This window comes from Aaosphaeria arxii (genome assembly GCF_010015735.1).
Source record: "Aaosphaeria arxii CBS 175.79 unplaced genomic scaffold BU24scaffold_13, whole genome shotgun sequence".
NCBI lineage: Eukaryota > Fungi > Ascomycota > Dothideomycetes > Pleosporales > Aaosphaeria > Aaosphaeria arxii.
Genome location: NW_022983486.1, coordinates 1,101,458 through 1,127,594, shown reverse-complemented (window position 1 = coordinate 1,127,594; position 26,137 = coordinate 1,101,458). Strand labels below are relative to the sequence as shown.

At 49.3% G+C, this 26,137-nt stretch overlaps 9 protein-coding genes across 9 annotated transcripts; 5 read left to right on the top strand and 4 right to left on the bottom strand.

Annotated features, from left to right (window-relative positions):
* Window positions 1-563: 563 nt before the first annotated feature.
* Window positions 564-3,037, bottom strand: BU24DRAFT_401745 (Poly(A) RNA polymerase cid13; the record flags this gene model as incomplete). Its single annotated transcript, XM_033525504.1, has 2 exons — window positions 2,413-3,037; window positions 564-2,265 (listed from the first exon to the last, which is right to left on the bottom strand). The coding sequence occupies exons 1-2, from the start codon at window positions 2,697-2,699 to the stop codon at window positions 564-566; spliced, it is 1,989 nt and encodes a 662-aa protein (XP_033378099.1). The 5' UTR covers window positions 2,700-3,037.
* A 310-nt stretch (window positions 3,038-3,347) lies between these two features.
* Window positions 3,348-5,644, top strand: BU24DRAFT_437311 (uncharacterized protein; the record flags this gene model as incomplete). The annotated part of the gene is made up of 2 exons (XM_033530202.1): window positions 3,348-5,313; window positions 5,376-5,644. The coding sequence occupies 2 exons, from the start codon at window positions 3,348-3,350 to the stop codon at window positions 5,642-5,644; spliced, it is 2,235 nt and encodes a 744-aa protein (XP_033378098.1).
* A 773-nt stretch (window positions 5,645-6,417) lies between these two features.
* Window positions 6,418-7,763, top strand: BU24DRAFT_325553 (MFS general substrate transporter; the record flags this gene model as incomplete). Its single annotated transcript, XM_033522975.1, has 2 exons — window positions 6,418-6,740; window positions 6,809-7,763. Coding segments are annotated over 2 exons (1,278 nt in total), but the record flags the coding sequence as incomplete, so codon positions are not given.
* Window positions 7,764-8,057: 294 nt separating this feature from the next.
* On the bottom strand, window positions 8,058-9,536 carry BU24DRAFT_428630 (DUF383-domain-containing protein). Its single transcript, XM_033529523.1, has 5 exons — window positions 9,495-9,536; window positions 9,391-9,436; window positions 9,102-9,319; window positions 8,805-9,035; window positions 8,058-8,750 (listed from the first exon to the last, which is right to left on the bottom strand). Exons 1-5 carry the CDS (start codon window positions 9,513-9,515, stop codon window positions 8,103-8,105), a joined length of 1,164 nt encoding a protein of 387 aa, XP_033378096.1. The 5' UTR covers window positions 9,516-9,536; the 3' UTR covers window positions 8,058-8,102.
* A 1,641-nt stretch (window positions 9,537-11,177) lies between these two features.
* On the top strand, window positions 11,178-13,927 carry BU24DRAFT_81606 (uncharacterized protein). The gene has a single exon (XM_033534672.1). The coding sequence runs from the start codon at window positions 11,399-11,401 to the stop codon at window positions 13,652-13,654; it is 2,256 nt and encodes a 751-aa protein (XP_033378095.1). The 5' UTR covers window positions 11,178-11,398; the 3' UTR covers window positions 13,655-13,927.
* A 38-nt stretch (window positions 13,928-13,965) lies between these two features.
* On the bottom strand, window positions 13,966-16,685 carry BU24DRAFT_473958 (uncharacterized protein; the record flags this gene model as incomplete). The annotated part of the gene is made up of 2 exons (XM_033532822.1): window positions 13,966-14,607; window positions 14,671-16,685. 2 exons carry the CDS (start codon window positions 16,683-16,685, stop codon window positions 14,109-14,111), a joined length of 2,514 nt encoding a protein of 837 aa, XP_033378094.1. The 3' UTR covers window positions 13,966-14,108.
* A 539-nt stretch (window positions 16,686-17,224) lies between these two features.
* Window positions 17,225-18,755, bottom strand: BU24DRAFT_437307 (Glucooligosaccharide oxidase; the record flags this gene model as incomplete). Its single annotated transcript, XM_033530201.1, has 2 exons — window positions 17,225-18,227; window positions 18,277-18,755. The coding sequence occupies 2 exons, from the start codon at window positions 18,753-18,755 to the stop codon at window positions 17,225-17,227; spliced, it is 1,482 nt and encodes a 493-aa protein (XP_033378093.1).
* Window positions 18,756-19,710: 955 nt separating this feature from the next.
* BU24DRAFT_473953 (putative isomerase YbhE) lies at window positions 19,711-20,970 on the top strand (the record flags this gene model as incomplete). Its single annotated transcript, XM_033532821.1, has 2 exons — window positions 19,711-20,078; window positions 20,130-20,970. 2 exons carry the CDS (start codon window positions 19,711-19,713, stop codon window positions 20,953-20,955), a joined length of 1,194 nt encoding a protein of 397 aa, XP_033378092.1. The 3' UTR covers window positions 20,956-20,970.
* A 355-nt stretch (window positions 20,971-21,325) lies between these two features.
* On the top strand, window positions 21,326-22,939 carry BU24DRAFT_323490 (uncharacterized protein; the record flags this gene model as incomplete). The annotated part of the gene is made up of 2 exons (XM_033522957.1): window positions 21,326-22,144; window positions 22,493-22,939. Coding segments are annotated over 2 exons (1,266 nt in total), but the record flags the coding sequence as incomplete, so codon positions are not given.
* Window positions 22,940-26,137: the final 3,198 nt, after the last annotated feature.

Below are 26,137 nucleotides of genomic sequence, written 5' to 3'. Positions count from 1 at the left end.
ATCCACAACATGTGGTTACGGCGGGTGCTGCTTGAACACCTGATCTCATTTTCTTCTGTGAAGTTTCCGTTCCTCCCTGTTTCAGTAGGTTTGGTCTTGAAGACGTACGTGTGACTTCAATAAAAGCTTGTTTTGAAGAACACCGAGATTACTCTATCTACTTATTCGTACAGCATGAATATCCATACATACACTAAAGAAAGACATAAAGGCCGTTTGGTAATGGATCAAGGAAAGGGCATAACAGCACGAGCTGAAGCAAACATATCTTCCGATTGGTCAAACAGATCCGCCAAACGGCGATGACCCAGTCATGCTTTGGCAATTCAAAATATCCCGAATCAAATATACAGTTGCCATGAAAGATGGGAGAATTGGTGTATAGTCGTAGGGGGGGTACCATTTCCTGCAAGACGAAATACGAACAATTGATAGGAAGGAAATGGAATGTTCCAAGCTGTTCGCTACCCTGTAGTTGGCGTACACGTAAATGCTACAGCCGGATACTGATGGTCCAGATATCTGTTCGATGGAGACAGAGTAACATATGTTGATGACCAACGTCAGGTTTGCGAACTGTCAAGGCCCGTCGTTGGTTTTGTCTCATGCGTGCTCTCTCGACGAAGCTGCAGACTGTCAATAGATTCTTCTGTGGCCTGAAGCGTTGGCGTTGGTGGCGATTGCTCCACCACCTCATCGAAGATGCCCCCTTCTGGCTCCTCGCCTCGGCCAATGGCCCCAAGAATTCTCCACACACGTCGGAACTCATCACGAATTGCTACTATTCCGTTATGAGTGACGGTACGCGCGACGTTGTGATCCAATTCAAATGGGTCTTCAATTGCGAACAGGTAACGGTGACGGACTTCCTTTCCGCCCACATTGGTTGTCTTTGCGCCTGTCCAGCCTTTCGAGTCTTTGGTTCTGATGCCTCCAAGCGTGCGCAGAGATAGAACTTCGCGCGTCCAGTAGAAGGTCGGATGTCGAGGCCCAGGCCCAAACCCTACTGGCGGTGCGGCATAGTAATAGAAGAAACCGCGAAGCAGAGCGGCAACTGACTGAGTGTTCTGCGTCAGAGTGCCGGCTTGTGCAGCTTGTTTTATTGCTTCCCTGTCACGCCAAAAGCGGACTGCATAGTTTTCAATTACCGTCTCTTCCCATAGTTGTCCCAAACCTTCGAGGTTGACTGGAGTGGGAAGACGTATCTGTAAATTAGGACAAACTGGCGGAGAGGCGATATTGACGAGATAATGAAGGACCATGAGAACCCAGCCGTAGCTAGAGAGTGTACCGGAGTAGCTGCTGTTGACCTTCCGACGCTTTGCCCAGGCCTTGACAAAGAGCACCATCAGGCGCACACGTTCATCGCACAAGGAGTAGCAGTGTAAGAGTTCAGTGTTGTGGATACCTAAGGTGTTGTTGAAATTGAGATCGCACTGGATGCCAACACCGGACTTGGGAAAATCGAGTGGGCCGAGGACCTTTTCACGGTGCCAGGATTTCTTATCGTGTTGACCTTTGTTCAACTGAACCTTTTCTCCATTTAGACCTGCTGCTGGTGAACTATCATATTGATGCGAGTCTTGTTTGAGTTTACCGGAAGATGATGTTGCTTGATGAGCGTCAGTCACTGGAAGCGTACCATCTGTTCCAATTGGCGCATCTTCCTCTCCACTGGGAGCACTCTGCGAAGGCTGTGGGGTACGGTCATGGAGTGGGATGGAAGTTGGGTATTTCTCTTCTTCTGGGAGCTCGTCCCATTTATGACGCTCTTCTAGAAGTGCTGTATATAGTTCATCGGTTGGGTGCTCACAGATCTTCAAAATTGGTACCCTTGTCCTCGTTAGGAGTCGTCCACCTAGTTTGCTATCGAGAACGGCCTTTTCAAGAACCCGTGGTATATTTTTGTCTAGGCTCGAGTTTCGCGATAAGCTTGTATTTTTCCACACTGGTACGACGGCCAGGTCCATATCAGAGCCAGGCATGCCGAAACCTGATGCCAGGCTGCCAAACCCTTGCAGAGAGATTGTTGCTAGGTTCCCCGAATGATTTGAATCAATTGCCCCCTGACACAGAGTCTCGAGGCTCTTTCTAAATGCTTCCTTTGCCTCAACTTCTGCTGTGGTGATCTGCGCTTTCGGCACCTCAATAGATGCCACACCGTCCAGGTGCTCGATCTGAAGCAAAGGATCCTCGTAAGCTCGCTGCTGCTGGGGAATAGGAGCTCCGTGAAATCGCGGCGGGCCTTGCGGCCGTTGTAGAATCCTGGCGTTTGGTCCCGAACCACGATGATCAGGGTAGTTTGCAGTGTTTTGGCTGGGATGCTCCTGGGGAGACCGCGGATACTGATTGCCAGAAACATAATTCCGGCGATTTGGACCAGACGAATTATTGTAATCATCACTCATGTACTGGTTTGGGCCATGGGTCCTTTGGTGATATTGTCTGGGGTAGGTACCCCTTTCCTGTGGTGCGTGATACCTTCCTCCGCGACCACGACTACGATTGCCCGATCCCTGTTCCTGATTGGCTGCATGGGGAGCATTATGGTGAAGCCCCCGACCACGCTGATAGTATCGATGCTGGTGTTGACCACGATGGAGGGGATTGGATCGCATGCCGTCTTGATTGTCTGAGATAGTTACATTGCTAAGGATCATAGTCCGAAGACGTTCCTCTAAAGGCGCGCCTTGCTCCATGTTTGCTGTTCGGCCTCAGCCTAGGATGACTATGATTTAGATAGCGCAACAAGACACCCCTCAGAGTACAGGTGAGGGCGAATATTGGCTCCTTATGTGGACCGAGAAACGACTTCTCAGATTATCGTAGTCGACGTGATATCACAATTGATTTTGCTCATTAGCGTGGCATGAGGCTGACAGGCTGTTGAAAGCAATGCTGTTTGCTTTTAGACGCGATTACCAGATCACGTTCCACCCGGTGAGTCGTCACAGAGGAAACACTCAAGTGTCACAGTCCCGACACACAAGTGTTAAACACACTGGAGTAGACAAAAGGTGTTGATGTGATGCTGGTGGTGATCGCGAATGTTGAGAGAGGGATACGGGTGGCAGGTAGGACCAGGTTAACCCAATTCAATCTAGTGTATCTTGGCAGGGAAGCTGTGACGCTCTTTGGCTCATTAGGGAAACATCTCTCTGCCTACGTTGGCTCCGTACCTCTCTCCAACAAAGACCACACCGGCCTTCACCAGTCTTTATCTCTCGCTTTCGCTCCCCTTACCCATACATATTATTCTTCACTTGGAAACGCCTGAATAGACTTTGCACACTCACATCAGCTCCTACGATTGCAAATAGCCACGCGACGGCGGCTGCGCCCTCATCATGAACGGAAACTCACTACCTTCAGCTGCGGCCGCCGCACCGAATGGTCCACGACCATCTCCCGCAGGCGTCTCTCCAGCAAACCTGCCTGGAGGCCCACCAGTTGGTCCAAATGGCCAACCTCCCCGACCCCGACGCCGCCGCCCTCCACCGACCGATCCCATGCGCCCTGTGTACCGACCCATGAAGACTATCACCAAGCCTATGGTGACTTTGACTCAGATGAACGAACGTGCTGGAGATACCCATACTGCAGTAGCGAACAATGATGGCACGAAGTCTGTGGAGCAGCTGAAGCAGGAGTACCTTAGCCAGGGCGCGATATCTTTCCCGCTTGTGCTCACGCGACGCGATATGAGAGATATGCGCCATCACGTCATGAGGCTAGCAGCCAAAGGCAAAATTGATATTCAAGATGAAGCACAGTTCACTCCACCGATTCGATTGCATCGTCGTGACCCTCGTGCCCCACCCAGCGGTGCTGGCTCTCACTTCGAAGAAGAGGAAACGAAGGAAGACATCGAAGAATTAAAGGAGCGCGAGCGGATTGAACTCGCGAAAGAAGAGCGACGCAAGGCGCGCGAGGAGACATTGTCGAAAATCGCACCATCGGCTACGAAGAAGCCTCAGGCTTTCCAAAAGAAAACTGAACAGAAGTTTCGCCCGGACGACACTCCAGAAGCCGAAAAACGTCGTCTTCTCAAATACGAGGAAACTTTGCCTTGGCATCTCGAGGACTTTGACAACAAGCAGACTTGGTACGGAACTTATGAATCGGAACTCTCCGAGGCCCACGTCATGCTCACTACCGCCTGGAACGGCGACCAAGGCGACGTCATTCAGATGGTCCCATTAGAGCGATGGTACAAGTTCCAGGTGAAAGGAAAAGTAAAAGCTGCTACTGCTGATGAGGTCGAAGAAGCTTGGAAAAAGATGGAGAAAGTACCAAGGTTCCTGAGCAACATAGAACAAATCAGTCTGAAGAGAGAACGTGATCAGGAACAGCGAGCGCGAGGGCTAGGCAGAGACAAATTGAGAACCCGTGTAGGTGGAGGTGGTGATGATGAGGGCGCCATTCGACGACGGGGTGGAGGCGACGAGGATGACGACATTCCTTACATCAAGGCCGAAGCGGATGCTGACGACATCGATTTCAATATGGAGGAAGATTTTGCCGACGACGAGGAAGGCCTGAACGGTCTTTTCGAAGGTGAAGAAGACGATGTCAAAGAGTCACACGAGAAGATGAAGCGTGAGCAACTTGGCGCTGGAGGCATCTTCGAACTTCGCAATGAAGAGGAAGTCTATCGCCAGGAAGAGAAAGAGAGAGCTGAGGCTGAAATGGCCAAGAAGCTTGAGAAGAGCATGCGTAAAGCTTTGACCAAGAGGGAGAAGCTTTATGAATATGCCAATGACTCTGACTCTAATCCTTACGCCTCTTCTTCTAGTGACTCTGACAGTGATTCTGAGACTGAACGCCAGCGAGCCAAGGAGGAAGAAGAGCGAAAGGCTGCTGAGCAGAATGGAAAGAATGCCGATGCAGATAAGCTTGCATCGGGTGCCTCCACGAAGGGATCCAACACGCCATCCGGTGCGCACAAGCCTGTCGATTTGAACAAAAAGAAACGACCAGGCTCTCCAAACTTGTCTGAAGCAAGCGGCAATGAGTCTTCTCGCAAGAAGCATAAGAAGAAGCACGAGAGAAACGCCGACGGCTCACGGAAGTCTGCCCTCATTAACGATAGCAAGCGAGGAGCTGGCTCCGGGAGTGAAAGCGAGATGACCGATACCGGGAAATCGAAGAAGAGCAAGGATAAATCGAAGCTCAAGTTCAAGTTGGGATCGGGAAGTACACCGAGTGGTAGTCCCACGGGTAGCCGTGCAAGCAGTCCAGCTGCTACCCAGCTTAATGGAAGCAGAGCAGGGAGTCCCGCTGCCTCGAGCCCTGGAGCTTCAGCAACAACCCGTAAGTGTTCCTTAGTTGATTCGTTTCTCTTTAGTATGGACAACTTACTGACACGCGATTAGAAAAAGCCTTGCCATCTGCCAGCGAAATCTATAAAGCTATTCCTGCCGAAGGCATGACTATCCAAGGTCTCATTGCCATTTTCAAGGGGCGCGTTGGAGCGAGCAATACCCAGCTTTTCATTCGCCTAGTGAGGTCTGTTGCGAATTTTGATAAAGCCCGTGGTCGTGTCTTCCCCCTACCAGAGATGCCATCTGAAACTCAAATTGAGGCTATCATGAAACGGCATACCCAGGGTGCACCTAAGAGTGCCGCGGCAAGCCCATCCTAAGAACTTCTGGCTTTGAACTTTCTTAGCGAGGTCTTTTATCTGTTCATATTTGCTGGCAAGGCGTCTGGGGAAATGGTCATAATTGAGGGCTTTGGCTTATCCCGTATTTTCAGTTACGGGACTATCGCAGGTGTTTCGAAGTCTCTGTGCCAAGAAGCATATATTGGCGGGATGCGCTTTTGCCAATCTACCTACGTAGACGTAGGTATTTAGATATGGTGAGGTTCGTACTTACCGTGGTACAGCGCATCAAAATATAAAACCATTGTAAATCCCAACATGTCATGTCTAAATGTTTTTTTCTCTCCCTTTTTTTTCTAACACTTTACATGAATACGACACTACAGCCGTCTTAAACACGGTTAAGTCCGAATCGTCTTCCATGTTATCTTGGAATCAGGACGGAGTGGGTTAGATTTTCCTCCATCTGGTCAGTGATTGGTAGCGCTACCATGGTCGGGGTCCGGCTCCCCCCCCAAAGAGGGTCGGGGTACGAACTTTCTTTCGCCTTCATGATTTTAACATTCGTCTTCGGGCCTAACGGTCTTTCTGCATATCCCTTAATGATAATTTGGTCACCGCTTCTTGTCGTACTAATCTCTTAAATGCCTTGATGGTCTTGATTGTCGCGTGGTCACCACGTTTCGTTTGGCTCAAACACATTGACGATGGGGGAGGCCAAGCAGACCGAGGCATTGTCCACCAATCCCATCTCTCGTCTGTCGACGTCACAGAATGCTACGTCGAGAGATGATCGTAATCGAGGGATTATAACATGGCGTCGAGTCTACAATATCTTAACATGGACGCCTCCGCGATGCAGATGGGATCCTTCCGCCCCGCCGCAATTCTCAATGAGCATGAATTTGCTCTTCGCTTTTGCTGGAGCCTTCACCGTTGCCAATCTCTACTACAGCCATCCTATCTTGAACATTCTGGCCACCGATTTTCACGTCAAGTATGAGCAGGTGGCTCAGATTCCGACAGTGATGCAAGCAGGCTATGCTGCAGGGCTGCTATTCCTCTGTCCTCTAGGTGATCTATTACCACGGAGACCTTTTGTTGTGGGCCTGGTTGGCTTCACAGCGACCATGTGGTAGGTTTAGAGTGTCTCCCCTATCAGTTGTACATATATCGGATTTTTGTTGACTGAAATGAACCTAGGATCGGGCTCTGCGTTACCAACAATCTCGCCGTCTTTACGGCAATCTCATTCATCACTGCCATCACCACAGTGACACCTCAACTCATGCTCCCCCTGGTTGGGGATCTTGCCCCTCCAAATCGACGGGCAGCGGCCCTTTCCATTGTAGTATCAGGTCTGATGCTCGGAATTCTTATCGCTCGAGTTCTTTCCGGCATCATGACTGATTACATATCGTGGCGCTCCGTATACTGGCTCTCCCTTGGCCTCCAGTACGCCATATTCATCCTCCTTTGGCTCTTCATGCCGGACTACCCATCCACCAACCCTACCGGTTTGAACTATTTCGAACTCCTATGGTCGATTGTCAAGATGCTCTTCCGACATCCTGTCCTCGTACAAGCCTGCATAACCGGATTCTTCACCTCGGCAACCTTCACCTGCTTCTGGACGACCCTGACCTTCCTCCTCGCGGGAGCCCCTTACCACTACAATTCCCTCACCATCGGTCTCTTCGGTCTCATAGGCATCGCATCCATGTTCACGGGGCCCGTGTATGCCCGTCTCGTCACCGACAAGTTCGCGCCCCACCTCTCCGTCTTCATCGGCCTCTTCTCCGCGCTCACCGGAATTTGCCTCGGCACCTATACAGGCACATTCACGATCGCGGGGCCCATTCTCCAGGCCTTCCTAATGGACTTCGGCTTCCAGACCGCGCAGATTGCGAACCGCAGTAGCATCTATTCGATCGAGCCGAAGAGAAGGAACGGGGTTAATACAGCGTTTATGGTTTCGACATTTTGTGGGCAGCTTATGGGTACTGCGGCAGGTGCGCATGTTTATGCTGATGGGGGATGGAGGGCTAGTGGAAGTATGTGCGTTGGGCTGGTTGGATGTGCGATGTTAACGATGGCTGCTAGGGGCCCATGGGAGACAGGATGGGTTGGTTGGGCTGGTGGTTGGAGCATGAGGAAGGATGGGGGCAGGCATGCAGCAAAGGAAGGAAATGGAAGTGAAGAGGCGGGAGTAGTGAGCAATGAGAGTAGCGAGAAGTGCGTGAAGACTGCAATTACTGCACAGCACGTGAGCGAGGAGATGTCCAACAGAAGTGTGAGGGATGAGGATGGGAGTGAGAAGGAGAAGGAGGGAGATGGCGATAACAGCAGGAGGTCGAGTGGAGAAGATGCGATACGGAAGGCATAATCGGAATGGAACGCTCATAGATTAATCATTGGATCATAGCAAGAGCATAGCATATAGTAACTACGTATATAGTAATGTCTTTATGACGGACAGGGCCAGGTCTATGAATTTCTATAGAATATCGATAATCTTTTCGTCTTCGTCCTCATCCTCGTGATCATTTTTGAACTCCAACAACTTCCCAGCACCACCGCCACCCATTTGCTCAGCATTCGGGATTTCATCTTCCTCCTCGCCTTCTTCCTTTCTCATGATGACCTGCACTAGTCTATCACAAGCCTCTCGCACACCCTCATTATCTACCTGTAAGTGGCACTCACGAACAATGGGATATACCTTGACCTTTCGGAGCACGTCGCGGCCTTCTCTTGTCGTGCTGAGCAGCAGAAGAGTCTCCAAGTGTGTCTTCATAATCTCAACATCCTTCTCACGCTCCTTGTCTGGCTCCAATAGTTGGCATTCATCAAGCATGCCGTCTGTATCCTCGTCGGAGTATTCCTCCGGGCCCATGAGGGGAAGAATTATGTAAGGGAGGAGGTTCGCGCCTACGGATGGCGTGGGCAGAGCCGGGTCCGGGGAGAGGTTCGATAACAGTGTAGGGTGCGAGGCCGTGTGGAAGGCTGCGTTTTTGATTGTGGACGCAACGCCGAGGCGACGGATATGTGAGGGATGATCGGTGAAGACTTGAAGTTTGGTAAGCGGGATAATGTCAGAGTCGTGGGCTTGTGGGCTTGTGAGGTATATGCGTCCTTGCGAGAACTGGTCGTTGTTAGCAGGGATTTAAGCAACACATATCGGGTCTATCTGCTATACTTTTGCGAGGTCAGCGAAAAAGTACGACAGGTAATTGAAGTCGGCCTTCTCGTTGTATGCGCCTTCTGCACCCTTGACAAAACAATCAAGAAGCTGATCCATCGCCCATTTCGAGGTGGACAACTCTTTGGGAACATCTCGCTTTAATTCCAGAACTCTTTGTAATGAGTCGTCCTTCGCCATGTTGGCGAGAAGCATTGCGATTTCATTCGCATTGGGTTCCTTTTTGTTCTATAATACAGCATTCTTTGTCAGTCTTCATCGCTCCATATGCCACTTATTGGGCAACTGACATACTGTTATCCGAGACAAGAGTAGTTCCAAGAAGGCGTCATCCCCCGCGAGGGATTTCAGGACCTCCGCATCTTGCGATATGTTTATGAGGATGGTGAATGCATTCTTGGCGATCGGAGCATAGTCCTTGACGAGAAGCTTCAGGTCTTTGACGGGCTCCAATTGGTTTCGTTTGAATAAAGGAAGGTCCGCTTGGGAGTATCCAACGAGATGTTCCGCAGCTGTTTCATGTCAAAATCATGACTCTTGTGAGGGCGAGGAGGGGTGGTGGGGGAGTGGTGTTTGCGCGTACCGGCTTGTCGAATCTGCGTATTTCCGTGATGCAGGAACTCCACGAGCTGTCGATAATTTTCAGTGTCATTTATGCGACTATGATTACGGTGTAATAAGACCGACCTCTTCTAATTCTGTAGGCATGGTGTACTTGTGTATGTCTTGAGTTAGCAGCAGCGTCGCATAAAATTTCCGTCACCAATGACGATGGAGGTGCTCGCTTATCGATAAGACAATATTTCTCGTGGTGGTCTTTCACCGTTACTGTACTGACACGGACACGGACACTGACACTGACTCTGACTCTGACACGAACTCTGACTGGCACAACTGGGTGGGATGACAGGCCCCTCATGCTTACACAGTTCAGTCTTCCTGTCCAATTACTCATTCACGTATGACAAGCAACAGACAGCAGACAACAAGCAATAAGCAATATGCACAAACATCCTTTACGCGTCTTCGCCATGCAGTCCAGTATCGCCCCGCTTACCGACCACTACTACTAACTACCGCCACCAAGGGAGAGGTGGCCATCCGTCGCGTCCCAATATCTGCCATATTGATCTGTTCTATTCTCTGTCCGGGTCGACCCATACCCGATGCGACACCTACCTACGCCGTATGCATCATCAAGTCATCTGGACTGCGAGTCGTAAGAACATGAGAAGGAGTCGGTCACTATTTTCAGATTTCGTCGTATAACGATCGACCTTCTCGAAGATCATACATCGCGATTCGAACAGTCGTCGTCCTCTCCTTTGTATGAACAACCATGTCCCATAGATCCAATCAATCAAAAGGGCATCGCCGCTGAAGATTGACCTATATCGCAGTAGTCAAACACCTTGTAGAGAAATGGTCTGATCTCTGGCGCCTGCAAAACCAAACAGAGAACGAGTGCGCCAGTCTTGCGAGCTAGACAGCCTTCTCATTTCGATTCGGATGCTTATGCAACCCATTGCGATATCTGTGGGCTTCTGCCACTAGACTCGACTGAGTCCATGGCAAGAGAGGTGCAGCGGTTACGATAGAAGCAATCACTCCTCAGGCCTCCACCACATAGTTACCCGCTAAGGGTGCTGTGGCTGCATCTTCAAGATTCTACAAACCAGAAACTCCTGCTCACTTGATTTTCAACTTGGTCTCATCATCCAGGTCCAACTCTAAGTCTTCCTCACTGTACTCTGCACATTCAAACATGTGCTGGAAATAGGATATGGATATGTCTTGCATTCGGAGACAAAGACAGCCGGATCTGCTCTTTCGTGAACCAACCCAACGAGCATTCATGTGCGTATCCGTGTCGAAAAAGGATTCGACATGGGATATCCGTTGTCGGCGGACAGGGCGAACTGGGGACTGCATGCGAGCGTGGCCAGCCCCTCTCCACTGGATGAAAGGCTCGAGGTCGCTCAAAATAGATCTACAAGATACTGTCGATATCTAATCGCTACGGCCCGCATACTAGTCTCGTCACATACGCCTAAAGGCCCTTGTGGTCAGGGTCAGCATCAGCACACGGCGTCTGACGAATCATTGCGATGGCCGGGCGGCGAGGGAAGCACATGGTTGGTGGTGTAGCGAGGAGGAAGCGTTGGGCGCTTAGAGGGCGAAGACCAACCACCATCTACCACCATAAATATAACCGCCCATCTCCACCAAGAGGGACGCGCCCAGGATTACTTGCATTCTCATTGGCCTGCTCCATACACCGCAATACTCAAATCAGCAGCCAAATGCATGGGAAGCACCGGGGAACCGCTATTGCTTCGTTGCGAAATCAAGAGCCTTTGCCCGTCTTGGGTGGGTTGTTTCCGCCGTCCAGCATATATGCTTTATCCCCAGATTATCCGTTTCCGAACCATTGTTGACCAATGTTTCGGTCTTTGTGTGCACTGTGAACGAGTGAATTGAGATTTTGGTCCCAACTGCATATCGTCCCAGCTTCTATCCTTTGCAGAAGAAAAGTCAGTATTTTTAGGTGTTTCTTTTCTCATTGAAATAACTTCAAGAGTTGGAACAAGATGGCGGGACCAGCATTACAACTATTTCCTCCCCCTCCCCGCCCACGGCAAGCGAGTCCAACACAACGAATGCGAGGCAAGACTCCCACGCCAGAACCAGAGCCGGAAAGAATGGAAAGTGCAAAGACGAACAGAGCGCCCGAGAATTTCCACGAACTTATCATACAAGTCAACTCTGTCCCAGTGTCACCATCGAACTCGATGGCACCTCCAAGCTCCATTGCGCCGCCGCCCCAGGCACATCTCCCCGTTCGGACTCCTCCTGAAGACAACAGGCCAGTATTTGATTCCCCACCCCGACCAAGACATGCATCTCCAGTTCTCGAAAGGAAGAGTTCGAGAAGAGGTGCTCAGCCAATGTCGCCCATCTTCCCCATCCAAGATGCTCAGGATAGATCTGCCACTCCTACCTTCGCTCCAGGACCTGGCCGAACAGTTTCTCCTGCCTTCTCTACTAGCCCTACCTTGGTGCGAGGTAACAGTGTCGCTACACACGCGAGGACTGTTTCTTTGCAGTCAGAGGTGCCAATGAGGTCAATGTTCCCAGTCTACAATCCCAATGTTAGCCTTGAACAGCAACAATACGTCCCATCTCAGGCTTCGCCCACCCATATTCCAAAAAACCAGATTAGTCGGTCTCCGTATTCGCCAGAATTCTACATTCCTCATGGGCATATGGCATCTGAGGGAACCAAGAGCCCGCCCCCAAAGCCATTTTTCACCCCCTCACATCTGTTGGACAATCTCTGGGTGGCCTGCAACGGCCAGGAAGAGCCGGCTGTCCAAATGTATACTCTTCGTATGCATCGCCCTACAGCAGCCAATCCCACCATCACCTTTGGAACGACACCATCTCTTCCGTTCTACAGTGTTGGGCTGTCTAATCTGGCGGGCAACAATGAAGTACAAAGCATCATGAACGAGGTGTTAATACAGCGCCATCATCCTACGCAACCACGGGTCCTGCCTATCGCACAGCTTGATTTAATGGCACCTCCATCGCTTGGGAACAATTCTATTCACCCGCTCCAACACGAAGCAACCACCCTCCTTACAAGTATCTACCCAAAGCTTGCGGCTCTGGCAGCTCTAGAAGCTGCAGCGACATCGCCAAGGGCATCGCACATCGCCCTCAACGACCCCGACGCCTCGTCTCCTGCTGCACAACAACTCGCGGAAGAAGTGCTAATGGGAGCTGCTCAGCGCGAATGTTGTGCACTTGCTTGGGTTCGTGATTCCCCAGAGCAGCACTCTAATCCCTGGGCAAGACACATGCCCTCGGAAGGCTCATATCAGCTTCATCACCCAACACTCGGGACGTTCCCAATCAAGGTTGAAGGCGACTGTTCAGGGATTAACAAGCCGTCATCGCGCCCAGTGACAGGAATGTATGGCCATAACATGCCATCAACCCCAAATATCACGCAGAAGCCTGCTTCGATTACTCTTCTGAACCCATACATTTTATCGCCCAACTCCCCTCGCGCCGCCCAATTCTCTCCCCTTACTCCTCCACCAAGAATCGGTGGTTTCGGCCAGGACATGCGACCCAATTCTATCACGCCATCAGAGATGGATGTAACGCAACTCCCTACGGCAACTGATGCAACAGCCGACGATGCCATGCTCGCCCGACTGGATTTCGCTTCCAACTCCCTCACTCTCAATCTCGGTGCCCTGACACGTTTTGGAAACCCATTCCTAGTCGATGTTGCTGCATCGTCAATCCTCGCTGTTGCTGTCGCTGAGGCTGTCCGTGGACGCAAGACAAATCGCGGAAGCCAGGATAGTTTCGAGCCACCTCCTCCTTCCGCCGTTCTCAACAGGACAGAACCAAGCACCGCCAAAGCCTTCAAAGACTCCTTCACCGAAGGATTCGACTCCTTCGGCGGAAAGACGCGAAATCCGCTTTCTTCGATCACATCAGGCGGCGGAGGAGGAGGTAGGAAGTGGTCCTTCAAATCCACAAACACCTCCAAAACGAGTGACAGCTTTGACAAGGACATCGAACTGGGCGAATGGTATGGCCAGCAACCTCAAAATAAGGATAGCACGAAAGCTCCGGCCAAAGAGACTCGGGCCGAGAAGAAAGCACGCAAAAAGAAGGAGGAAGAGGATAAGCTGCCCTTTGTTGCAAGGGCTGTCATCAATGTTCTCACATTCGCTTTTAAAAGTGTCATATTTGTGCTCAAGATTGCGATCAAGATCGTGGCCGGCGTCGTTGTCATGATTACGCGGAATTTCAGCAAGTTGTAGAATTGCCTTGTCTGATCGAGATGTCTCAGCAGTCAGCGATAAAGGAGCTTTGTATATATCACCTCAGTGAACGAACTGCTTACCCACCCTTTTCTTACTCATTCTTTTTATGATACCATTATTCCTTTACTTTAGGTATTTCCTGTTCCATATATCTTCTTTTTTTTCTTTATCATCAGGCGTAAAAAGGGCAAGGGCAACGAACATGGGACCACAGATGAATCTACAAGCAGCCATTGGGCAAGGCTATAATCAAATGGAAAAGATTTCTGATCGATTATGAAGATTCACAAATGCGATGTGTTTTGATGCTTGTTTATGTGATGAATATCAGATGTAAGCAAGGTGTTATGGCGATGCGCTTCTATGAAGCACGGAGTGGTAGTTTGCAACTGCATTGTGCGATATCGAATAGCCCGAATCCGTTATATTCGATGCAAAACTACCCCATGCCTCATAGCAGAGAAATTTCTTGCCAGACTCCTACTTTATCTCGACTAATCAGATTCTCCTCCAATGTCTCAGCATCCATGAGTCCATGCACGTAACAATCTCCAACGAAAGTGTAGTGATTCCTCGTATCCTCTATGGCAGACGGACGTTTAAGTTTGTTCCAAATTCTCTTTGATCGACGTCTCTTGGGCTCTGGGGTGTATTCACGTAGGATGAAAGGCGTGTTACCACCATTCAACAGGAAAAGCTTGTCACCATGCTCGAGGCTCTCGGGTCCAAGACCAATAAACCCGCTCTTCGTCCCAAATATCCTGCGGCCCTCAGTGGCCACGGTTACGCTTAGGCGTGCGGATGAGATAGTGTTCCAGAAGGGATTTAAAGGGTCCCATGAGCCTGTATTACCAGATGTTGTTTTTGTCTCGTAGAGGCCTTCGACGAGGGATCGCATTCGAACCCAATCGACCAATTCCAAGCCGGATTGAGCTTGTCCTGGTGTTAAGCTGTGATGAAGGTAAGCTTAAATTATGGAATTAATCTTGGGAACCCATTACTAGGCTACATACCTGTCTTGGGGGATTAGCGGTAGGACTGAATGTCCTGCTCCCTTACTTAGTGGCATCTCCTCTACAGCATCATTGGAGATGTCGATTGGAGCTGCCAAACTCTTCTGCGTCTCGGTCCCTTCATCAAGAACATCTGTTTTGAAAGCCTTAGAAATCAGTAATTGTCTCTCTGCTTTGTCTGGAAACATGGCACAAAAGATCATGCCCACTCGCCCCGCATTATTCTCTGAAATATATTCCGCATTCCTCAAAGCACCCAGCATCAGTCGTAGTCGTTCTGACCTGGACAAAAGATGACTTAAGGAATCCATGTTGGTATCGATAATAGATAGCTCGCTGAAGATATCCCAGATCAGAAATTTAGCATGATCTTTAGGGGTTGCTCGCCGGCAGTGTCCATCGTCCCAAACAATATCTGCGCATAGGACTCTCCAGAATTCAGAAGTCTTGTGCGTATTTGACATGACGTGCATGTTGCCTTTAGAATCTTTCCATGACAGTGGGCTCCTCAACTTGTCTTCGAGCGTGTCTTCGGTGATCGTTTCGCCGACGTGAGTCACGTAATCCAAGCATCTGCCTTCTAGCATCAGCATGGGTTTGCGATCTGCTGAGAAGTATTGCATTGTTGGAAGACGACTTAAGGAAGGCGTTGTTCCATAGAAGCCTGTCATGCGGAGTCGTTCCCCGAAATCCTTTTCGTCCAGGCATTCCCAGTTGGGCACCCAAGTCGGCAATTTGGGGCAGGGTCTTATCATAGAAGCAGCCGTGAGTATTGCAAGTACCCTACTATCACAAATACACTGCACGGCAGCCACTGTATATACTTCTGATATATCCAATGTATAATCTGGAAGTATGGCCGGTTGATCTGCAGGTCGACAGACGAGGCTGAGCAGTGCGTACACTTTGTCGCGCGCGTCTGAGGCTTCACGACGTCGGAATTTGATCTGAATAGACAGTAAGGATAACTTGGTTCCCCACGAATAATCTGGGTATGATAGAATTGACACGTTGTCACAAGACCGACTCCTTGCGGCCGTGTGTCTGTAAACGGTCCTGGAATCCTCGACGTTGTCAACCTCCTTCATAAAGTGAACGATTTCTTCCCGGCAGTATTTGGACAAGGATGATTGAATGCCGGAACAGCACGACAGGATGTGTTCACGAAACTTTTGAGCGGCTTCGACAAACATCGGCCATGGTGCGGAAACCGTCCCACACATTAGGGTGATTTCAGGGGGCAATACAACCTCTTGGACAGTCCAGATACGGGTCCACCATTTTGTGGAAGGCGCACGCATGAGCCGGCTCAGGATTTCAAAGAGGTGGTGCAAATCGCTTTCGGCAAAGTTATTCTTCTTGCCTGGAGAGAGGATGGGCAAATCGCTAAGGTGGTCCATGTAAGAAAGTGCACGAATGAAGGAGAAAATCTGGACGGTTTCAAATGTTCTGTCTCTCATAGGATCGACTAATTCGGACCTCCATTGCGCTACCTTTGCTTTGGATGGCTTGCCTAGGAAACGTGTTATGTAAGGTCGATCAGTGCTGTTGAAGTAAAATGCTGTCATCGCTGGCAAGCTGGGGATATCCTTATTTGGGTTGGCTTTAGAATAATAGACCTTAAGGTCATCGCCTAGATATACGAGTACCCTGAGGCATGATTTGTAAATATTGCCCATTAATTGCACTTGATGTGTCCTTTCCTGGTTGTCAGTCTGGTTGATTGATAAAGCATCAACCCACAAGGGCAGGCCCAGTCGCTGATGTCGGAGATGGCGCAATGCTGATTCGAGATTTGTAGTTGCTTCGAACGTGCTATCGTTTAGTTTGATAGGCTTTTTGACGAGGGCCGAACCCCAAACATAAGACAGAGCATGGTATTTAGGTCGTTTCGATAGTGATTCAGTGTATAGGTCGCATCGTATCTCGTCTTCCCAATTTCCCGGTAATATCCTTATCAAGCGGATGTTGTCGTCCCTTAATGGCTGCTTGTCTGGGTATCTAGAAGATGACATTGCGTGGAAACTTAAGTCCGGCTCAATGTATTGTGCCTATATACTCTACTTGAAGCATTAGAAGAAAATGAAGAAGCAATATCTAAACAAAAAACGATCGAGGTGGGGAAGATATCAACAAATTCACCGGTCAAGCTCTAACAGCAGGACTGAAGTCTAAGCCACATGAGGGCTGAGGATCGCTCATGCATGTGGATGACTTTGATAGGCTCGCATGAGATTAGGAGTACCAAACAGGGACAGCAACCTGAGGCTTGCATGCATGTAATATTGACCAGGGTAACTCTTTTTCAAAGATAGTTACTTGCACTGATTATGGCTGCTATTCTGAATATGTTTTCGGTGCTGCAATGTCGGAAATAATTGATTGCTTTGCGGATTGGCCTAACTGGTACTATTGAAAGACGATCGAAACGAAAATATTGCTAATTTGAGCTCAATAATACTCAGGATCGTTTCTAAATAGATTTCAGGACCGTTTCCATTGCTTAAGCACCCTCTTATCCGACGCCAGCGAAATGCCGAAATACCATGACACTCTAAGAGCCAACAAGCTGCGGGCCCACGAAGACCTTCTTAGGATCATAAGCAGCCTTCACTTGCACGAGCTTGTCATAGTTGCCCAACCAGTAGCTCTTGTGAGCCTCATCCTTCGTCAAGCTCGTATCAGCATAGTTGATGTACATGCCGTAGTTGATACCAGGGCTAGCATCTTTGATTGCCTTGATCCAATTGTTCAGGAAGGGGAACCAAGATGGATCATAGTTTCCACTATTGACGCGGTCGTAGAACTGCATCTTGAAAGTAGCGTTACGGTGAGCGTAGGAGGTGGAGTCGGCGGACACGCTGGAAATGGCAGACTTAGCACCAGCATGCGAGTCGAAGAGCAAGTACCATGAACGAGAGTTGCTGCGAGCATTCTGTTCCCAGTATCTGCTGAGGGCGTCGACTGCAGCCGGGGGAAGGTACTCGGGCATGAGGGATTTAGAGAAGAAAGTCTCATGTGTGTCATACACGGCGGCCTGTTGGAGTGGCCCATTTGAAAACGAGGTCAACGTGTTGAGCCAACTGTTTGTGGATACGGATCCAAACGCGTTTCCAATACCCATTTTCTGCTTCAAAGGGTTCATGATGGCGTCGAAGTTAGCACGAGAGCCGTAGTAGACGCCAGAGAAGGTGGTGAAACCGGATAAGAAAAGACGCATGTTTAGCTCTGGTGGCTGCTCGAAACGAGTGAAGTTCTGCATGGCATTGATGATCTGAGCTAATTGAGCGGCATTTCCTGGGGATACTTGGTAGTTGAAAACAATGTTGTTCTCTGGAGCTGTGAAGGTCTTGAACTTGAAATTTGTGACAATGCCGAATGCGGCACCTGCGCCTCGAAGAGCCCAGAACAAGTCAGGGTTCTGAGTCGTGGATGCAGTAACAACAGTGCTATTCGCAAGCACGACGGTTGCCTCGACGATATTGTCCAGGGTCAGGCCCTTGGAGCGTGAGATGAGACCGTAACCTCCATGAAGAGTGAGGCCACCGACACCAACACTGCTATGTGTCAATTGAACCCAGACATAATTGTACAAAAGCGACTTACCCAGGACATGTGCCATGGCTGATAGCTTGTTTTCCTTGGTTGTACAGAGCCGTGGCAACATTACCAAGTCTACCACCAGTGCCAATGACAGCAGTCGAAGACCCTTGGTCAACAGTCACAGTGTTGAAGTTTTTCATATCAACAATCAAGTGACCATCCTCCCCCCCGAGACCATGTGAGCCATAGCTGTGTCCACCCGATTTGGCGGTGACTACAACATTATTTTGAGCGCCGCAAGAGACGGCATCTTGTACATGTTGCACCGTGGTAGGGACAGCATAGGCAGCTGGCTTAAATGTCACACGAAGATTGAAAGGTTTCAAAGCTTGTGTATAGTCTCCGGATCCTGGTGTGAATACTGGGACTTTGAGACGAGAGAGACAATCATCGACAGCAGCTCTTTTGTCTAGAGGATTTGCGGAAGCTCCAGAAAACAAAACCAGGCCTATGGAGGCAAAAACAAGAGAAATTTGTCCCATGGTGGAGATAATGATAGACCTTGACAGATAGAAGGCTCGACAATCCAAAGACTTAAGACCAAGAGCAAGAAAAGACTTCTTGGTGGTTTAAATAAGAATTCAAGCGAAAAAGCTAACCCCATAGAAGAGTCCATTGCTATACAAAAACACCACTATCAACAGAATGGGACTCGAGAATGATGCGAGATAAGAAAAGCTGCATCTTGCACCTGGATACGAAAGTACATAGCCCAAAGAGGTACTTTGAGGGCAACATGCGACCACAGCGATGTCATCCAGCATTCCTACGTGTTGGTAAAGCCCAGACTCCCGATCCTACGTACAAAGCTGGTACGTAATCATATGAGCGGCTCTGACATCCGGGGATAAATGCAACACCCCACGGGGATTGGTCGTCCAGGCCATTGGGTAAGCATCTGGATTCAGGGGCCTGGCAGCTTGAAAATTGTTTGTATCTCGTGAACGAGTCCTCGGAATCACAACACGGGAAGTGTGCGCGTTCCTGGAAAACACAACAGCCAAGAGATATAGGGACAAGAATTGTTCGACGTCGGTGGCACAAGGGATAGAGGCTGAAAAGTTCCCCTACTCCGAGCCTGGATGACGGATTGATTAAATTGCGCGGTTAGCCGGTGTAAACGAAACGGCCATACTGGAAACAGATGCCCTGAGATTGAAATAAATTATGCAAAACATCCGTGCAATTTAACCGGGATAGTATTCCAAAGGGTGATGATATTATAACCACTCTTCGCTGCCAACAAAGTTACGATCGCAATACAACGTCTTTAGCCCACGGCACTTTATAATGTGTTTCACCATAGTGAATCCGCTGCGCCAATTGCGGAGAGCTGAAGATTGGCGAAAGGTGCGGAGATGAGGAGCAATAGAAGAAGAGCAAGACCGCTCGCCAGAACACTCACCACAAGGCTTTGACAAAAACCTACTGTTCACGATGCTGTCCTCATTCACCTTTCTCATCCCGCTCTTTGGCGGTCTCGCGAGTGCGCAGAACCTCTGGGCGGCGCATTACAGCGGAACCATCAATTACTTGACCTTCAGCGGTGGGAATTCGTTGAAATTGACAAAGGAGACGAAGACTGGCAATACTATGCCAAGTTGGATTACCTATGATGGTCCCGGCAAAGCGCTCTACCTCCCCGACGAGACCTGGTACAGCCCAACTGGCAACCTCGTAGCATTCAAAATCGGCGAGAATGGTGCATTGACACCAAATGGTAAGGTAGCGACGGATCAGAGCAGTGTTGCTACGGAATTGTACGGTGGTGCCGATGGAAAGGGCTTCATCGCCAATGCTCATTAGTAGGTTGCATGAAAAGACGTGGGGAATTGGTCAAGCTTATAGTAACATAGCGAACAATCTTCCATCTCCACGTTCAAGCTTCCCTTGAATGGAGAAAAGCCACAGCAGGTGCTAAAGTGGACCATGTCTGCGCCAGGACCGAATGCAGCTCGCCAGAAGGGCCCGCACCCTCACCACGTGTTTACCGATCCTACCGGCAACTTCTTGCTTGCTCCTGATCTAGGCGCTGATATCGTCCGCATCTTCCAAATCGAGAAGGCTTCAGGTCAGCTCAAGGAATGCCCTGGCCAGAAGACTGCTCCAGGCGCTGGCCCCAGACACGGTGTATTCTGGGCACCAGCTAGCAAGTCGTCCCGTGTCAAGCGTGGAGGCGCTGCGGATGGACAATTCCTCTTCATCTTGAACGAGCTTGGCAATTCCGTGACTGGATACTCTGTCACATACCCCTCGGGAGGAGGATGTTTGACTTTGTCACCTAAGCAAACGATCAATCCCTACCAAGGCAATGCAGCCGCACCCGCTGGAACCAAGCTTGGAGAGATCCGTGCCAGGGACAACTATCTCTACACTTCGAACCGTAATGACAAGAAGTTTGGTCCCCAGCTCGACTCCATCACCCAATACACCATTGCAAATGACGGGACGCTCACTTTCACTGAGCTCACTTCTGCTTTTGGTTATTATCCTCGCACATTCGATATCAACAAGGCAGGAGATTACGTCGCCATTGGAGGGCAGACCAGCGCCACTGTTGCCATTGTCAAGCGAGATCCTAAGACGGGTAAATTGACGGGTCAAGCCGCATCCTTGAGAATTGGAACAACAGGCACCCCAGAGAACGAGGATGGTGTCAGTGCAGTCGTTTGGGCCGAGTAGATGTCTAGAAGCTGGGAGACGGCGGAAACTCATGTACATAGTAAACAAGGCACAAAGGAAATCAGAACTTTTAAGGGCCAGAAAAAGAATTCAGAAGACCGTAGACACTCGCCGTGGGTGGTAAAAGCAATGTATGTCACTGTGAAGCATTGATAGTGTCGAGTTGGCCTAACCGGATGAGGAAAAGCTACTACTTGCGTCCTTTGGGAGTCATCACTTCCTTCACATAAGAAAGTGTACAAGATAAAGACATTTCAAGACCTTCAAAAAAGAAATCCGAATAGCTACCTAGGCGCCTTCAGAAGAATATTGCATTCAAGCAAACGACTATTGTGCCTGAGAAACTTTCTAAACCTTTCACTCACTCGACATGAGCACTGACAAGTATCTGACTCTTTGCCTGGAGCAGGCCGAGCTTTCGCCTCTGCATTACCGTCATGGATGTGTAATAGTACGCGGAGGTAAAGTCATCGGAAAGGGATATAATGACTACCGTTCTGGTTTTGATGGAGGAGCTCTCAAGACTGGGCGTTTGCCAACTCGCAGCGATGGCCCTGCCGCACTGAAGTTGAAGGCAAATATCAAACTGAAGCACAAGGCCAAGGATATTACTTCTGACTCAAAGGACTCCACTGGAAACAGATTCATTGCCTTTGAAGGCATGAGTGGTGGTAATTTGGCCAGCACTCCATTCTCCATGCATTCTGAGATCATGGCAATACAGTCCGCTCTCTCTTCACCCAGCACAATGTCTTTGATCAAACCGTACTCTAAACTATCGGGTGGTACTAAAGGAAGTGTTCGAACCCGAAGGGACGCCATCAAAGCATATGTCGAGCAGGTCTGTGCTGCCGCAGTCGCCCGTTCGATTACAGAGAAACACCTCCTCCCGCCGTCAGTTCAAGAGTGCGTTTTGAACAACGGTCACTTGGACCAAACCGACATGGACCTCGGCCAACTCCAATCGGTGGGGCTTTTGAAAGATATGGCTTCAGACCAGAGAGATCATCAAGACGATCATGGCTTGAAGAACGAGAAGAAAGAGATGAAGACTACGCGGAGTGAGCGTCAAATCGGACCGGGACAACGGGAGCATTCACGCTGTGGCATTACGACACCTTGCCATTTTCAATCAGTAGATGCATCGAAGGCTAAGAAGGCCTTACCATCCTCTCAGCCTAAGGGGGAAGTCGGAAATAGTCCTAGGAGAGCTCCTGAGGCTATTTAATTGATTACAGAGACACTTCAGAGGGCAGAATAACATTATATTAAAAATACTTCTTAAGGCTTCGCAATATTGCTATTAAATTTAAATACTAAGTGCTATAATATTATTTACTGGATACAACGGTGCTTGGGTGGTGATCATAACAATAGTGGGTGGCCAGGACTATTTCCGACTTCCCCCTTAGGTTGAGAGCCACCCCATGAACCGCCCGGTAATTGGGTAGGAAGATATCATTTAGCTGCTATTGACAACTTTGGTCACTGACTTTGAGCCTAGGGCATATCCATGACTACACAGACGACCGGTCAGGATGGATTGGTACCTACACGAAGTTCAGGGCGCCGGTCCTCTAATGTTGCGCAACGGACAACAGATCCTAAGCTTCATGGTGTAGACTTGTACGTCGCTCGACTAGGGCGGAAGACAATATCTTCATCGACTATGACATCGCATTGCTGCAGCAACAAGCTTGAGGGTAAGGAACAGACATTGGCACCATGGAGCGACCCAGATCAATTGAATGGATCACTTCACGATGAATATCTCAGTTATCACCAGCGCTCTAAACACGAAAATACCACTTCCACAGCAAAGCTCCCAGACCAAAAACCTTCAATGCTCTCATCACGCCCTTGCTATCGCTGCATATCGTACATTGATGCGGTGGGTATCAAACGTGTCTTCTGGACGACGGAAGCAGGCACTTGGGAAGGAGCAAAGGTTCGGGATTTGGTTGAGGCTTGGAATAATGGCGGGCAAGGAGATGCATCTAGCTCCAACGTGTCATCTTTGGGTCATATTATGAAGTATTGATGCTGCGGCGGACCATGAAATAATACAGGATAGGATGGATTATAAAGAAGTTGACGCTTGAAGTCTCCAATTTTCAGTGGACCGTGAACATATGAACTCTGCCTCAGCACTTCAGGTTTGCTTTCTCTAGATTTGGCACAATTCTATTGACAAGATGAGTGACCTCCCATCATTACAATGTATATATGGACTCGTTTTTGCTGCAGTTTGCGGGACGTCCATTAGACTTCCTATTGTGGGTAAATCGCCGCCGCTTCCGCCCTCGCCGCACTACCGATAGTCGAGCTGCAATGTGCTGTAGATCCGCCCCACGGGGAAAGGGGGAAGTAGGGAACATGGCGGTGGTGTGGGAGCCTTCCTGCCAACAGACCCGCTTCGCCTAGATTGTGACTAGTAGATCGTGAAAGGATCGTATCTGTTGTTGCTGCATAGAGAAATCTCCGAAAGACTAGTGAGCGTAGTGAGTGATATGGTGTTGCTCTGATCACAGCATATTTTCGAAAAGAAAATTTGATATGACTGAGCGAAATCCAGCATAGTCTGCCCCATTACAAGATGAATATATGACTATGCCCATTCGCCCCACTCCTAAAGGTGGGAGTTCGACGTTCTTGACAATACAACAGCAGACCGATAAGACTCACTTTCGCTCATTATTGAATAGTACCTCCCTAGGTAGGTAATTCAAATCATACAACCAAATAGCTAGACAGACGCTCGCAAATAGATAAGTCTGACGACACGTAGAATGTACTCTAAACACCGTATCCAATCAAACGTAATCGGGATTCAAAAACATCGACGAATGCCTCCCCGACCACCCCGGTCTAGGATATGAGTAAGATGACAATAGCATGGGATTCGTTTGGTGGTTATCGGAGGGACCACGAGGCAGTTGCTCGTGGCAAAGGATTCCGGGGCGCATCACATCGCATCGCATCGCATCGGAGCGGGAGCGGTGCGTACGGGTAGATTTCACTGTGCCTCATTTGTGCGTACGGAACATGTTGGTAGGAATGAGGTAGGCGACTTGTCCTACCGTGCGGGTGTAGCATCTCCGTAAGGCTAAAATTCTCCCTTTTTGTAATCGAATAATATTGGATATTTTCTGCTTCTTCTATCTATTTCTATATGGGTTAATCAGCATCAATCGCACTCAAAATGACATTGAGCATAGATAGACGTTTAACGGATGGTCTTTGATAGCACGTGTAAATTGCAACGCCCTTCTCTATCTCGAATGCGCAGACTGGCGCAAAGAATGCTATAACCAGACGGAGTCCTTATAGTGTGTATACATGCCAAAGCTACGGCATTACCTAGTACCTGACGGGCTTTGCCTGTCGTTGGGCAGCAGCATCGTGCATTTCTGCTCCTGATGTTTGTGAAACACATCCAAACGTCCATGACACCTGCAGCATGCCTGCCTTTGTGAATGCATGCACCGAGCAGTAGCCGCACTTAGGCCTTGGTGTACCGCGGGCGGCCGCGGCCACACAGCAGACTGTTCTCGACTTATTCGGTGTTTTGGGATTTTCTCAAACAGTCCGCGACTTCCGATCCATACCCGAACGGGACGCGACGGGATGGTCTTTGAGGCAAAGGAGTAAGGAGCCGTGGGAGCCAAGGCGAAAAGATGTTCTAAGTGATGATTGTCCGTAGATTTTTACTAGTTGGTGGTGCTAACAGTGCTAGGTGGTCGCGATCGTCTGCATCCGGGGGGCTGGGGCAAGGCTTGGACATGGCGGGTAGAAAGGTTCCCGGTGGTGACGGGCTTGGGGCGGTGGATCACGAGGGGGAGGGGCATAGGAGAAGTGAATTAAGAAGAGGGGAGGTGTGAAAGTCCGGGTTTGTATGAATTATCCTGCGAGGTATGAGTGTGTCGAAATAGGAGGTGAATGCAGAGAGCTGAAGGTAGAGAGAGAGTTTGGGTGTGGCTTGAGAGGCGATAATGGTTCAACATGCTTGTATTGGTAAAGACTGGATATGACAAACAAACGAACAAATGATGGTAAAAGAATCATAAGAATAATAAGAAAAGAATAAAATAAACCACAAGACGAGACAAAACCTAAGAATAGAGTTCTGATTCCCGCGATGGGTAAGCACCAGTACTTCTACCGTGTGCCTGGTACGAACAAGTACAGGTACATGTCGTTACACACTGTTTGTATGTCTGTTTAGGTAGTCGGTACACACATGCAGTCATACCCACGTAGGAGTTGAGCGAAACACCCCACCGGCCTCCCCCTCCTACGGACTTGGAGAGAGAGAGAGAAAGGGAGGAATTGCTCCTCTCGTCTGCCTCAGAATATTAATAATAATAAGCCATGAACAGAACCAGACCCTCTTCCCAATGTTCCTGACTACGTCTCCCTTCCTTTGCTTCCATTCGGGTTCTCTGAATCTGACAGCAGGATGATGCTTATTGATTGATTGAAGCAGGTCGCCACGTGCATGACGTGTCCAAGGGTTCAGCCAAGCTGTCGATCTGCCTCTCTCATACTCGTATTGCGAGTGCGAGTATCGTCATACAATATTTATCATATCCATCATCGTTCACTCTCCTATGTCATAAGTCAACAACAGCCAAAGAGGTCAATCGTGGTCTGGTACCCAAACCGAGAGCGACAATATTCCCCATCTTGTTTCTCCCACAAGACCAAGAACAAGAACAAGACTAAGAACAAGCCCAAGACGCAGCTCAGCCGTGCTTCCAGCCCCAGCCAGCCCAACCAATCTCCTCCTCATCCCTAGCCTCAATCACAAGCTCAACCACTCTACGGTATCCTGCAAGGGAGGGGGATTGATTCCTCTTACCCTTAGACTGACGGGAACGCCATTGTTGGAGTTTGGCTGCTGGACGGATCAACAAAACGTAAGCTGAGCCGCTGTTCAAAAGACTGCTGAGCTTCGCCTTCGCCCATACCGACCGCACGCCTAATCTCCTCCTACTCACACCCACCTGCTTGCACCTCCAAGACTACGAGTACTATTGCGACTACTACATACTGGTACTACGGCTTATTATCCCACCCCCAAGGTTTATTACCTTTTTATCTATCCATTATTCCCTTTCACCCTTCCATTTCTTCTCTTCAATCTTCCGTTTCATACCACACCATCCACCTACCTGCCCCT